The sequence below is a fragment of the Ascaphus truei genome, chromosome 4 (assembly GCF_040206685.1).
Source record: "Ascaphus truei isolate aAscTru1 chromosome 4, aAscTru1.hap1, whole genome shotgun sequence".
Lineage (NCBI taxonomy): Eukaryota > Metazoa > Chordata > Amphibia > Anura > Ascaphidae > Ascaphus > Ascaphus truei.
Genome location: NC_134486.1, coordinates 239,340,921 through 239,354,418, shown reverse-complemented (window position 1 = coordinate 239,354,418; position 13,498 = coordinate 239,340,921). Strand labels below are relative to the sequence as shown.

Genomic DNA, 13,498 nt, shown 5'->3' with positions numbered 1-13,498 from the left:
ATATGCTATAATTAGCAAACCAAGGGTTACTGTAATGCCCTTCTGTCGTATTTGCACATTCCTTGAAATGAATGAAGGAGTGAAGTGTAAAAGCTACAGATTTGTCTTTCATCTTTTTCATCCTAACCTTTGCATATTTATGCCCCTTTGAGTTGATATATCTTTTTTTATGTCAAAGGATCACATTTTAACCAGATGACACAGTACCCTGCCAGTTAAATCTACTGCGAAATCCAAATTCCTAGAACAAGCTTCGCTGTGGCAAGTAGGGGTTAGTAAATATAAAGGGTAATTATTTGACAGATGTATGCTAATACCTGGGAACAGTTTTAATAAGCCGTCATTTGTTGAAAAATCATGCTTGAAAAGTTCACAGCCAGCCCCGCTTCAGCAACACAATTGTCCTCCAATATAAATATTTATTGAAACTTCCTTTTATTTTTGTCTTATGTCAATGCCATTTTGTAATAAATTCATGTATTTCAGGAAAGACAAGAAAGAAGTGTCACATTGAATGATAAAATATACATACTGTACAGTAGTAGTTTTAAAATAGGTCCTTTATGCCCTTCAGGGCGTAAGGATCTTGAAACTCACAGGAGAACTGAAAGAGTTGAGTAAGATGAATTGCTTTTAGCTTCCCCTGTATTCAGTTAATTTCTCATGCGCCGTCATACGATGTTGCGCATGTTCTACTCATACTGAACATTTTCTACGTACAGGTAGTCCTCGCTAACCAACGTTTCACTTTACAACAAATGGCATACCCAACGCTTTACAATGCAACCCTATGGGCCATTTTCCTACTCCTGCTGCACATGTCCCACTCCTGCTGTGCATGTCCCACTCCTACTGCGCATGTCCCGCTCCTACTGCGCATGTCCCACTCCTGCCGCACATGTCCCGCCCCTGCCGCGCATGTCCCACCCCTGCCGCGCATGTCCCGCCCCTGCCGCGCATGTCCCACTCCTGCCGCGCATGTCCTACTCATACTGCGCATGTCCTACTCATACTGTGCATGTCCTACTCATACTGCGCATGTCCTACTCATACTGCGCATGTCCTACTCATACTCCTGTGTCTTTTCTTTTTCAACTATATTACAACATTTTGTCTGTATTGTCTTCTTTCAAAGAGTCTTAGGCCTCGGCCATGTTACTTGCTTGCTGGCGGAGGCTCGCTGAGGCGCGCTCTCGTTCAGCCCCTACAGCCGCAAGTAGAGCGGCTTTAGTAGGGGCTCGCCTACGCTTCCGCAAGCGCGCAAAAGCGTAGGTCTTAGGGAAATTTAACATTTCCCCGCTTGCCTGCGCACAGGGCCGGTCACGTGAGCGGTTCGCCCAATGAGGGCGAACCAGCTCCGTGACGTCACTGGCCCGCCCCCGGCCCGCAGGGAAAGCACCCGCAAGGCCAGGGAAAGCAGGTGCTTTCCCTGAGCCTCAGCGTGCCTCAGCACGCCAGCGGGAAGCTTGGCCGAGGCCTTAGAGACACTTAAAGGAACAATCCAAGCAATATCCTACATGAGTGTTTTAAATAAATCAGTTCTTTAGTATTAGATAATAATAACTACTTTTTTTTGTAATATTCCATTAATGCCATTTTTTACGAGTTTTAATATACTGAGCATCCTTTGATTTCTATAGCAGGTTTTAGTACCTCCCCAGCAGTGCAAGAGCTTTGCAACACTTCCCTGCTTGTAATAATTTGTTGCCAAAATTCCCAGTTTGAGCTGTAAACTGTAACAATAGATGACGTTACCTTAGTAATACCTGTATAAGAATACATTGTAGCTGCTGAGTTACACTGACTGAAGGATTGATTGAAACTGGAAGTTGGCCATTTAGTGAACCCTGGGAAGCAGGCTCGTTGCTGATCGATCACGGGAAAACGAATCGATCGACAGCTTAGGTAATTAATTTTCAATAAAGGTAATCAAAGGCTGCATATATTAAAACAAAAAGATTCTCCAATTTTTTTTTAAATGCCACTTGGACGGTCTCTTTAAAGTTGCAATTTCTCTTAGCTGACAAAGGGGTTTATTTTTTTGTAAACAATTTAACGATGTTAAACAAATGTAATGGTTAAAGATAATTGCTGTTTTGGTTTCTTTGGAAATTAAGAAAGGTTTACTTTCCAATGGAGCCTTTTTACATGGGGGAATCTGTCTTCTCTAACCTACTGTATGTCCATCTTGTCTCTTTCAGGCCAATAAACATAAGGGGAGAGGCTAGAGGGACATATGTGAAGAGGTGAGCGAATATATAGTGCGCAACTACAGTCAATACACAACGTGAAGTGATAATCAGTGATAAAAATATATTTGTAAAATTGATACGTGACCTTATGGACACTAGATAATATGGAGCATCTGCAGCTGTGAAACCAGGGATGGCTCAGAACACCCCCTAGAAGTTTAGACAAATACACAAAAGACACAGCGCACAACGCTCATAGTGCATTAAAAATTATATTAAAACAACCATCAGATAAGGTAAGTATTGTGCGTACATCAAACAAAATTTAAACAAGCATGTCAGGGGTTATGTTACCCGTGCACCAGACAGAGCGCCAGATGAGAAGTCGTCATTGGTGATAGAAGCAGTTCCTCGATCTCCCGATTCCAAGCGGGTGTATATATGGAGTCCTGAATCCCCACTCACATGGGTAAAGAGTCCAAAAGGTTCGTGGTGCTCACGGGAGGTATCACCACATCAACGGATCTCCACGATAGCTGGATGTATCCTCACAGCCCTCCGTTCCGGCACTTCCGGGTTGATGACGTCACTGGAAGGCGACACTGCAACTCGCGTCGCAATCTTCCCTCCGGTAGCCGAGTGAGCCCACAGTAATAGGGCAAGGTACACAATAGAATAAATAGCACTTATCCAACGCGTTTCGAAACCTTACGGTTTCTTCATCAGGGAACCTTTGAAAACTTTTGCTCAATGCACAGGGGCAGATTCATCAAGTTCTGATGTGGGATATTTGAAGGGCAGTTCATGATGGATCGGGTGCAATACCCCAAATTGGAGATTGATAAATCCTGGCCAATGGGAGGAGCTGGAGAAATGGAGTCCCCTACCATATTTCAGTCTACCATGTTCCCCCATGAACTCCACACAATTATTTAAAGATCGTGACATTTCTAAAGAAAAATAATTATTATGATCAATCACCCATATGTATTGTATTGCTTTCATTTGATCCTTGAAGGTACTGTACTGCACTTTTAAAGAAGTGAGACTTTTCCCTTTTTCATCTGGGTGGTATGATTGCTCTCTGAAGTTAATTGAACACGAGACAAGTGTTTAACCCCTTTAATAGCTTGTTTAACTTGTCTGAGGCATGTGGACTAGAAAACACAAATCCCAAATAACATTGCTGATACTGATTTTAGGCTTGCACCCAATTGCATCTCTCATTACTAACTATTTTCCTCACCTAATGCACCCTCATACAAGTGCACCAGATGCATTTACCATGACCCCTGCAGACACACTTACCAGAACAACCTCCTACTGTAACTTCTCGCTACTTACCACTTAGATTGTAAGCTCTTTGGGGCAGGGGCTCCTTTTCCTACTATGTACTTTTATATTGAAGCGCTTATTCAGATTAGGTCACGTGTATTATTGCTCTATAGTGCTATGTACATGGATGGCACTATATTAATAAAGATATACATACATACAAGTGGGGAACTACCGTCGTTCATCCTCACATTACTGAACTATAACACAGAACATATCATGTTGTGAGTTTAGACGCAAAGAATGTTGCAGTAATTCCAAAGTCTCAGCATGGGTTAAAAAGAATAAAATCTATTGGAGAACATCATAATGAAATGTGATCAAGCAAAGACATTTATAAACAAAACAGCCATTAAACTTAATAAGTGATCTTCATCTTCATATGCATTGCTTCTTGGCAAGCTAAAGAGTGCTCATGTAAACAATTCTGATAACTTTAAGATGCAATTCATAAAAAGCCTTCCAGGTAAAAATAAATAAATTGTAATGTCATTTTTTTTTCATTTAGGAACGGGTGAACATTATTGAAACAAATAATGACTTTGAACCACTGATACTCTTAATGCATTTAACAAAAAGCTTCATGTCGACTTACCTGTAGGGCTCCAACGTTCGTGTGCCAAAGTGCAAGGCCTCCTCCCACAGTCCAAGACTAATACAGGCATCCATGGCGCAGTCAAGCATCTTCAGCTGATGGATGTTTTTGTCTGGAAGTCGACTGCTATTATTATTCATCAGAGTCTTACACAGATCCAAGGCCTGAGCCCCTTCTATTAATAGCATTGGTTAAGGAAAAATATTTGGCATGAAAAATACACACACCTTAAAAGTAGAAGATCATATGATATCCAGTGGTGGGATTCTGCCGGTTCGTGCGAACCCGACACTAAAATTTCACAAGTTCGCCGAACCGGTGCTTAATTCTCTTACCTTCATTCACCTGTCCGGGCGGCAGGCGGCAGCATCTCCCTGCATCTACAGTATTTCCCTGCAAACCCTCTCAATATGGCGGCACGGCGTCAAATGGTGCCGCGTTGCCATGCCAATGGGAACGCCACGTGACGTAACCGCATCACGTGACATCCGTTGCTATGGCAACAAGGCGCTACGTGATGTTACGCGTGCCATGGCAACGTGGCGCCATGTGATCATTTTGAAAAGGAAAAGAGATGACGGGAGATGCTGTTAGACACCGCGCGCCGCCCCCAGGTAAAAACCAGTAGTTAAATTTTTTTTAATCCCAGCACTGATGATATCTAATATTTTATTATAGCCAAATGCTGGAAATCCCCAATTCCCCCCTCAATTCAACAAATAGAATCTAAAGTTTGGCAAGCCTGCAATATGGAAAAATTGATGTCTTCTTAGGGATACAGTATATTGCAGACATATCAGGAGACCTGGAATCTGTGGTTCAACGTTAATAGAAATTAAATCTATACCAAATGTTCGTGTGATTGGCAGATTTTAATCCTTTTTCTAAATTCCATGACATGAATGCTCTTTTATGATCTCCTTCCAATATTGTCCGCTACATTATTTGCAAAACTACCCATACAAAAAAAACCACACAAACTATAAAGTTACTGGGGACGCGCAGCTGGGCATTTAAATAAAAAACACCTCTACGTAGGTAATGTAACAAAGTGGATCAACTGCATTACCTGTGCCCTTATTTGTTCCAGTTATGCAGTCAAGTAAATGGGCTGTAAGGTATGTTATGGCACGGGAAGGTTTCTTATTGAATAGCACCGCTTAGTAAATATGGGCCATAGGAGTTAATACAACGGTCTCTGGCAATCAATCTTCACCCTGAAACCTACACTGTAGTACATTGAGAGATAAACATATCGACCCAAGGTTAGATATGGCACTGGTTCTCCCATTACAAAGACAGTCAAGTACTCTCTGCTCCATAACAGAACATTCCTTCTTCTCAGTACACAGATCCAACAGTACACATGCATCCAGATTCTGGATTTATTACTTACAAACTCAGAAATGTGTTGGGAAGTATGTTTAACCCAGTCGGCACCAGCGCCCCTAAGCACTGAATGGATAATGAATGCTTTCCCTAGCAGCAGGAGACACAGACAGAGAGAGAATTATTGTTTTTGCTTCACAGACTAAGGACTTTATGGTTTGACTATATACTTCTTGCGCAGCAGCTTACATCCTCTTGCTGGATCTGGACATTATTTACTGAGCCTGTGCTTTTTTTCCTCTTTGGACCTGAGGAAGGGGTCTTCACCCCAAAACGTTGCCCCCTAATTACCCTCCTACATTTTGTTCCCCCCCTTCTTTTCCCTTTGTGGTTTTCCTTGTCTTTTTTCCCTTCCCCTGTGTTTTCCCCGCACCACTATATTTTTTATTGTCCACATGTGACATTGTTCCTTGTTATTATATTTTTTTGTCTTCATAATTAAATTCTCATTTTGACATATTCCTCGTTTGGTATTTTTCTAGAGTCAGTGAGTGCTGGAACAGTGTATTGTATTGGTTACTGTTTTATGAGGAATTAGCGTCCTCCTTTGTTCCTTTGGCATCCCGCAAATAATCTATTTGTTATCTTTTCAGAGTGCTGTCTATCACTATTGTTCTCTGTCTCTACTGTATGTTCCCTTGAGTTTCAGATGCTGTATTTTGCAGCCAGAATCTGCAATACAAAAGCCGAAAACTGCCTTTAAAGTGAAGCATTTTTTTAAATCTATATCTCAGACCATTAAGCGGCTCCTAAATATGTTATTCCATTTTTCAAGTTAAGTTTTTTAATGTCAACTGCTATCTGTTGGATAAGAGAAAAAATTAGTTTCCACGTGATTTAAGATACTTACTGTATCTGCAGGCTTTATTTTCTCGCATAGTGATATAACTTAAACCGCCCTACGGCTAATGCCTACAACTACATAACAGATTAACAGAACCCCACAAGCGATAAAGGGAGTGAAGACTTTTTTTTTTTTTTGACTGAGACAGGGTGCAGGTGTTAGGTTACTGTCTTAATTCTTCTTGCAGATGTTTAATGAGACAACAGATACAGTCAAGTGCCCTGTGTTCCCTCAGGCTGGATGTCTACCTGTGAATTCTAAGGAGTGCTCAGTTAAATGATTCTGACAACTTTAAGCTGTGATTGAAAGCCTTTCAGATTAAAAATATATTGCAATTTCAAATTATACGAGAAGGTTTCTGAAAAGTGATGGAAATATATTATATATACACACAGTGGTTGACAAATCACCCAAAAATCTAATCGCCGAACCAAAATATCTACTCGCCACCTAGTCCCGCACCCAATCCCGCCCTGCTTGGGCGGCCATGAGGAGGTCGCCACGGGGTCAAATCATGTTGCCACGGGCCTGTAGTTGACTGGATTTGTCGAACACGGTATATATATATTATATATATATACAGTATATACACACACACACAAAGTATGCTTTTCGTATGTTGGATGAATGGGGGCTGGCTGGGGAGCATGACAGGAAGTCCACAATACTGTAATGAATGTAAAGAATAACAATGAAAGTTGATCTGCCACACTCAATTTAAATAAAGATTAAGAAAATCTTCTTGTTGTCTTAAGGGAGCTTTTATTTGCAATAGCCCATCAACACACAACGTTTCCGGGGCATTGAAAACCTGCGTAAGGGGCTCAGCCACTGAAACGTTGTGCGTTGATGGGCCATTGCAAATAAAAGCTCCCTTAAGACAAAAATAAGAATGTCTCCATCTTTATTGAAGTTGAATTCGGCAGTGATATATAAAGAGAAATGTTTGCACCAAAAATATAGCTGTAGTCACAAGGCCAGATGAGTGAGATTGTTATCCGTAAAATGAAATTTTAGTGTAGAAATTCTGAGTTTATAGATTGAGCCTCCATAGGTCTTAGACCCTTGAATTGAGTCAGACTGACTTCCAATGACAGCACTGCTGAGATCCATCACACATTGACCACAGTTGTTATCAAACACTGGTAGTTTGCAAAAAAAAGGATACCGTTCTGGTACTGCAGCTCTTCTAGTCTTGCAATTGAACCTTCCACGTATTTTGAAGCTTGCTCATCTCCTGCCAGCATGTCGGTATCCTGCTCCAGCACAAACACAATAGGAGAATAAGAACATTTTATTGGCACAGGCTGAAAGCAATTCCACAAATGTCTTAATTCTTTGCTTTGCCCATTTGGGAATGCAATGATAACATACATTATAATTTTTTTTTCCATTAAAAAAGAAATACAAATGTGCATTAAACCCTTGAAAGTACAGCAGCGTTTGACAGCAAAAATGGGCATTTGTCTGACTCCTCTAGGAATTCATGCGTTAAAGCTCCAGTTCCACTTTAGCAGCTTAATCATATTTCATACCATAAATATGAGATGTCATCTTTTCTTTTTTCATCCTAATAACATAATTCACTGTTAAATAATCAGTCAGCAGTTCTTTTTATGATAGTTTAAAAATTGCCAGAGTAAATTTCCACCAAACGTCTTCTAATTCCAACCAGAATAAGTGTACTGAATAATTGAAAAATTGTAACATTCAATATGTTCTATTTACTAAGTCCTAAAGGAGAGAGAGAGAGAGAGAGAGAGAGAGAGAGAGAGAGAGAGAGAGAGAGAGAGAGAGAGAGAGAGAGAGAGAGAGAGAGAGAGAGAGAGAGAGAGAGAGAGAGAGAGAGAGAGAGAGAGAGAGAGAGAGAGAGAGAGAGAGAGAGAGAGAGAGAGAGAGAGAGAGAGAGAGAGAGAGAGAGAGAGAGAGAGATCGATCATCTGGACAAATTAAAAGTATCACACTCATAAACGTCGGAGGAATAAAGGCATATTATGAGCCAAGCTCATGCTCAATCCCAGCAGGCGAATGGGAAGTTGGTGGTCACAGTCTTGAGACACAGACCGCAATCCGGGTGTTGGAGCAGGTGGTGTCGCCTCCAAATCTGCTCCTCTAGCAACCAGCAGTACATTTTTTGGTTCCTTCTTGCCACTGTGTCTCTCCTCTCTTTCCGGCGTGATGACGTGATACGCAAAGGCAATAACCATACGCGTTTCGTCGAGATGTCACAACAGTGGGCCAAGACTGTGGGCACCACCTTCCCCACTCGCCTGCTGTGACTGAGCATGAGCTTGGCTCATAATATGCCTTATTTCCTCTGAAGTTTGTGAATGTGATACTTTTCATCTGTCCAGATTATTAAATTGTTTCTCTGATTTTACACGTGGAGTGTGCGCTTATTCGTCTCTTCTTTTTTTATAGTTATCGAGATAGGAAGTGGTTATTCCTTGGAGCTCCTGTGGACATTATCTTGGATTCTGGTCATATTTGATATATTTCAATACTTTTGTTATAAGTGTATAATCTGGACACATTTAGTTTAATAATTTTTAATTTTTTAACATTGTGAATAAAAAAAAAATATATAAAACATATTTGTATTAATATTTTGCATGAACTATGGTATTTTGTATAAGTGCAGTTAACACAATAATGTCCCAATTTTAATAATAGAATGGGCCATAATGAGTTATTTTTTGCCATCATTATCTTGGTAGTATCATCACATTTTACTGTACTTACTCCTGACGTACTGTAACAACACATAATAGCAATAGGTTGGTATCTACACGTATTTTAATACATCTGGGAATATACTGTATATCAATAATATATCATCCTTTAGTACATATATCTATTGTGCGCTGTCTATCATTTTTAGTCTAATTCTTTATATATATATATATATATATATATATATATATATATATATATATATATATATATATATATATACACATATACATATACACAAACACATTTCAAATAGGAAGACAAAATCAATGTTTGTATATAGCGCCATCCATGTACATAGCGCTTTACAACAGTTAGGCTAAGGCCCCGCTCCCTCAGTCAGCGCGCCCGCACGGCAGACAGGCGGGGCGCTGACAGACACAGACCGCGATATGCGGTCTGTAGGGAGCCGGGAGCCGGAGGGGGGCGGGAGTGGGAGGGAGGGGGGCGGGAGTGGGAGGTAGAGGAGGGAGGGGGGCGGGATCTGATTGTGGTGCCGTCCACCCCCCCACACACATACACACATACATACACACATACACACATATACACACACACATATACACATACACACACACACACACATACATACTTTAACCCGCAGCTCCATCCCTGCTCCCCGCCCAAGGCGCCTCCCATCTAGCTCCTTCCCTTCCCTCCTCCCCATTGGCTGACTCGCGTACCACGTGACGTGTCAGCACCGAAAATCACTAGGATCTTGCAGCATCGGCCGGCTGACGCGTCACAGTACATAGTCAGTCCTGCCGGAAGGAGGCAGCAGGGGCAGGGACCATTCGGGCAAGGGTCCGGTGGTCCGCGGCCGCGCGGCCACGCAGCCGCGCGCCCCGCCGGCCGCAGCGGGTTTGCAGCCTAACACATGCGACATAATAGGAATAAGCGCTTCATATATAAAAATAGACATTTAGGAAAAGGAGTCACTTTCCCGAAGAGCTTAAAATCTAAGTAGTAAGTAGGGAGAACTTAGAGAGAGTAGGAGGGTGCTATGGTAAGTGCGTCTGCAAGGGATCATGATAAATGCATTTGAGATGTATAGTTTCACATGTTTTGGAATATTAATCCTTTTGCTACCCTATTGACACACCTGGTATATCACGGCCCTGGCATGCCATATGCCCTACTGAGACGCCAGGTAAGTCACCAGGGTTTTGCTAGTGTTCTAAGGGATGATCGGGCTCACCCCTCCACCTGAGCACCTTCCTCTTCCTTTATCATCATGAGGGGGCAGTGGCGGCCATGTGTTCACTTCCAAAGTGATTACATGACCAGGTGCCCGGGCTTCCAGCACTGTAAAGGTTCACTGAAATTCCAAGTAAACTAAAATATATAGTTTTGCACCATTCAATTAAAAAAATAATTGAATATATTTTAGCCATGGCAATTAATGAGATTGGGGGCTGTGGGTCAAAATGTGCATTTTAAAACCGTGATCATGCGATTGCTCGTGACGTCACAGTTGAAGTGAACAGAATGGCCTCCTCTTCTGTTCAGATCGTATTCTGGCAAACACTATTCCCCATAGCAAATCAGCAAAAAGCTCATGACGTAGTTACTATATGGTAGGTACCCTGGCAAGCCAGACATGGCGTGGTGGCTACATCATACCCCAAAGGGTAAATGGTAAAAGCAGCAATCTGCTCTGGTCACCAACAACAAGACAGGTCTCCTTTAGCTGCTTTAAAAAAATTTTTTTATCAATGTCGTTATTTTTTTTTGCATCCTTAGCCTATTAACACCCAGAATTTAGATCAGAAAGCTTGGTTTCTGAATGTTAGCTTATAATGACAGTTAACAATACTTTACTCATTACCTCATTAATTCAAATAAATTACTGTTAATTATTGATAATTGCCATCGCCCTTAAATAAAAAAATCTCCTTAAATTTTTCATTTGGAAATGAGTGAGATTTGGTGGCAGTCATTTTAAAGACGTGTAATTTATTGCGTTACGAGTTACATGTACATTTGTGAGAATGCAACAAATTAGAGCAATGTGTACAGAAAATGTAATAAAGAGAATACATTATTTTATGTAGCACTCCTTTTCATGTAATACCACACGTTACAAAATGGCTTGCAAAGATTAGGCAAGAAAGAACACATGAGAAAAGAGCAATAATACAATAAATACCAGGGGAAATTAAAATGATATTGCTCACGCCTAGAACACATGCAGAACGGGGAAAAACGCTGCAGAATATTCTAATAGGGTAGCAATGAAGCCACAGTAAACTCGCAAGCCTTTTAGGATTTGCACAAAATATTTTCCATCATGTTTTCTCTAGAACAGCTGACAGTGATTTCATAATGAAGCATTTGACAGGTTAATCAAATGGAACTTGCAGTATCACAGTAGGTAACAGCAACACAAACACTCTGGTGAGCATTAACGATTTATTTTTTAAGTAAAAAAAAAATGTAAGAAAAAATTAAGGATGAACCTTTTAATGCCTACTTTTGATTTCTTGCCTGGTTACAATTTCTTGTGTCTGAAGTGTATGCACCAGTGTTTTTCAACAGGGGTTAATAGGAACTCTTGTGTTCCCCGGGCATCCCTAAAGGGTTCTGTGACAGGGTAAATAAAAGCCAGTTATATGCCTGGAAAACCTATGTCTAGTCTGCAGTGCAGCACTGACTAGGTTAAACTTCAGCTGGGAACCTCAGGACAATTAGTTGGATCCCAGCTGCCTAATCAAGGTGTGTTAAAACCCAGGTTGTAGACACATGGAGCTTGCTGTTGATGAGAGAGGAGTAAGCTGCAAAAGTGATTCCTGAAAACAAGGTCTGAGTAGTAAAGTAGTGAAACTGTGAACTGGCTGTCCCCTGCATAGAAAAAGGGAAGCTGCATATATATGTATATAAACTGTCTGCTAAAGAGAAACTGTTTTGTTCGGTTTGCTGAAGGAAAAGCCATTTTCGTTTGTTGCTGAAAAAGAGCTATTTTTGTTTTGTGTGCTGTATATTTTTCAAGGCAAAATAAAACAGCCTTATCAAGAAACCCACGTGTGTAGTTGCATGTACCCTGCAACATATGGTTGTCAAGAAGTGAGATTTGATTTTTTTTCAAAAGGCTCCTGCAGTTAAAGGGCCACACACACACAAGAATGGAAGAAATGTTGAAAGCGGTTCTGTGCGAGCAGGCCCGGCTGCAAGCGCAGAGAGATGAAAGACTACAGACAGCACAGGATGAGCGGATTGCTAAGCTGCTGACCCAATTCCAAGGGTCTGCTGTTGCAGAACTGGCCAGCAGACCCCCGATACTCCTGAGGAAAATGGCTCCGAATGAGGATCCAGAGGCTTTTTTACTAACATTTGAAAGAGTCGCCGAAGCTCAGGGCTTGGCTGCAGATCGCTGGGCAACTGCTTTGGCCCCGCTCCTCATAGGTGAAGCCCAGGCCTCATATCAGGGCCTCCCTACAGATCAGGCAATGGACTACCGCCAAGTAAAAGCCGCCATACTGGATCGCTTAGGTCTGACCCCAGAGACCTACCGGCAGCAGTTCCGGAACATGAAGTACACCGCTAAGATGAGACCCCGGGTACTCGCTCAGCGAATATTGGACTTGTGTACGCGCTGGATACAACCCGAGGAGTGCACTAAGGAGGCAATTCTTGAGCAGGTGGTTTTGGAACAATTTCTACAAGTAATACCCCCTCCCGCTCACTCGTGGGTAAAACGCCACGCTGCTGAAACCCTAGCTTTGGCGGTCCGACACGTGGAGAACTTCCTTGGGGCTGAGCAGCAGGAGAGTGTCCTGGACCCGACTCCACCGGCACTTGCGGACGCCCAAAGAGGGAAGTCGGATCAATGGGGAACCTACGGCCCGTCACGGAACCGCCAAGTCCAAAGGAAGGAGCAGTCGTTCCAGCAAGGACGGAGTACAAATGCTGGTCTCCGCAGAGACCCTCATCTCCTTCCGGATGTCGGCTCGTCGCAAAGTAAGAGGAACTTCCGAGGACGTCGCCCACAGGACCCACCAGATGCCTGGTCTCCAGTAACCGGTCCAGCAGAGCGCTATCCACAGCCCCCTCCTGCGAGGGAACCCTCTCCATTTTCTGCCTGCGGAGAACAAGGCCACCGGTATGTGGACTGTCCACTGATGGATTGTTCATTCAGCAGAACCGTCGCCTCGGCTTTTTCTGGGGGAAATTACAAGCCCTGGCTACTTCCAGCCCTGATTAGGGGAAAAGCTGTCCAAGCCCTTGTAGATTCGGGCTCTGGGAAAACTCTGGTCCTCCAGGAACTGTTACCGCCCAACGTGTGTTCTTTTGACTCCCCATGGAGCATAGAATGTATACACGGCGATGTAAAACCTTATCCGACGGCCAAAATCCGGCTACAGGTAAAAGGTCAGGAGGCTTACCTCGAAGTAGGAGTCGCTCCTTGGCTAC

At 42.4% G+C, this 13,498-nt stretch overlaps 1 protein-coding gene across 3 annotated transcripts in view; it reads right to left on the bottom strand.

Annotated features, from left to right (window-relative positions):
* Positions 1 to 13,498, bottom strand: part of SMYD3 (SET and MYND domain containing 3) — a 1,022,776-nt gene that overhangs the window by 134,822 nt on the left and 874,456 nt on the right. For all 3 annotated transcript variants that reach the window (XM_075597074.1, XM_075597076.1, XM_075597077.1), the window contains 2 exons: positions 7,524 to 7,611; positions 4,123 to 4,297 (listed from right to left, as the gene is read on the bottom strand). In XM_075597074.1, the coding sequence (XP_075453189.1) occupies positions 4,123 to 4,297; positions 7,524 to 7,611 (263 nt within the window). The remainder of the gene's footprint in view (positions 1 to 4,122; positions 4,298 to 7,523; positions 7,612 to 13,498) is intronic.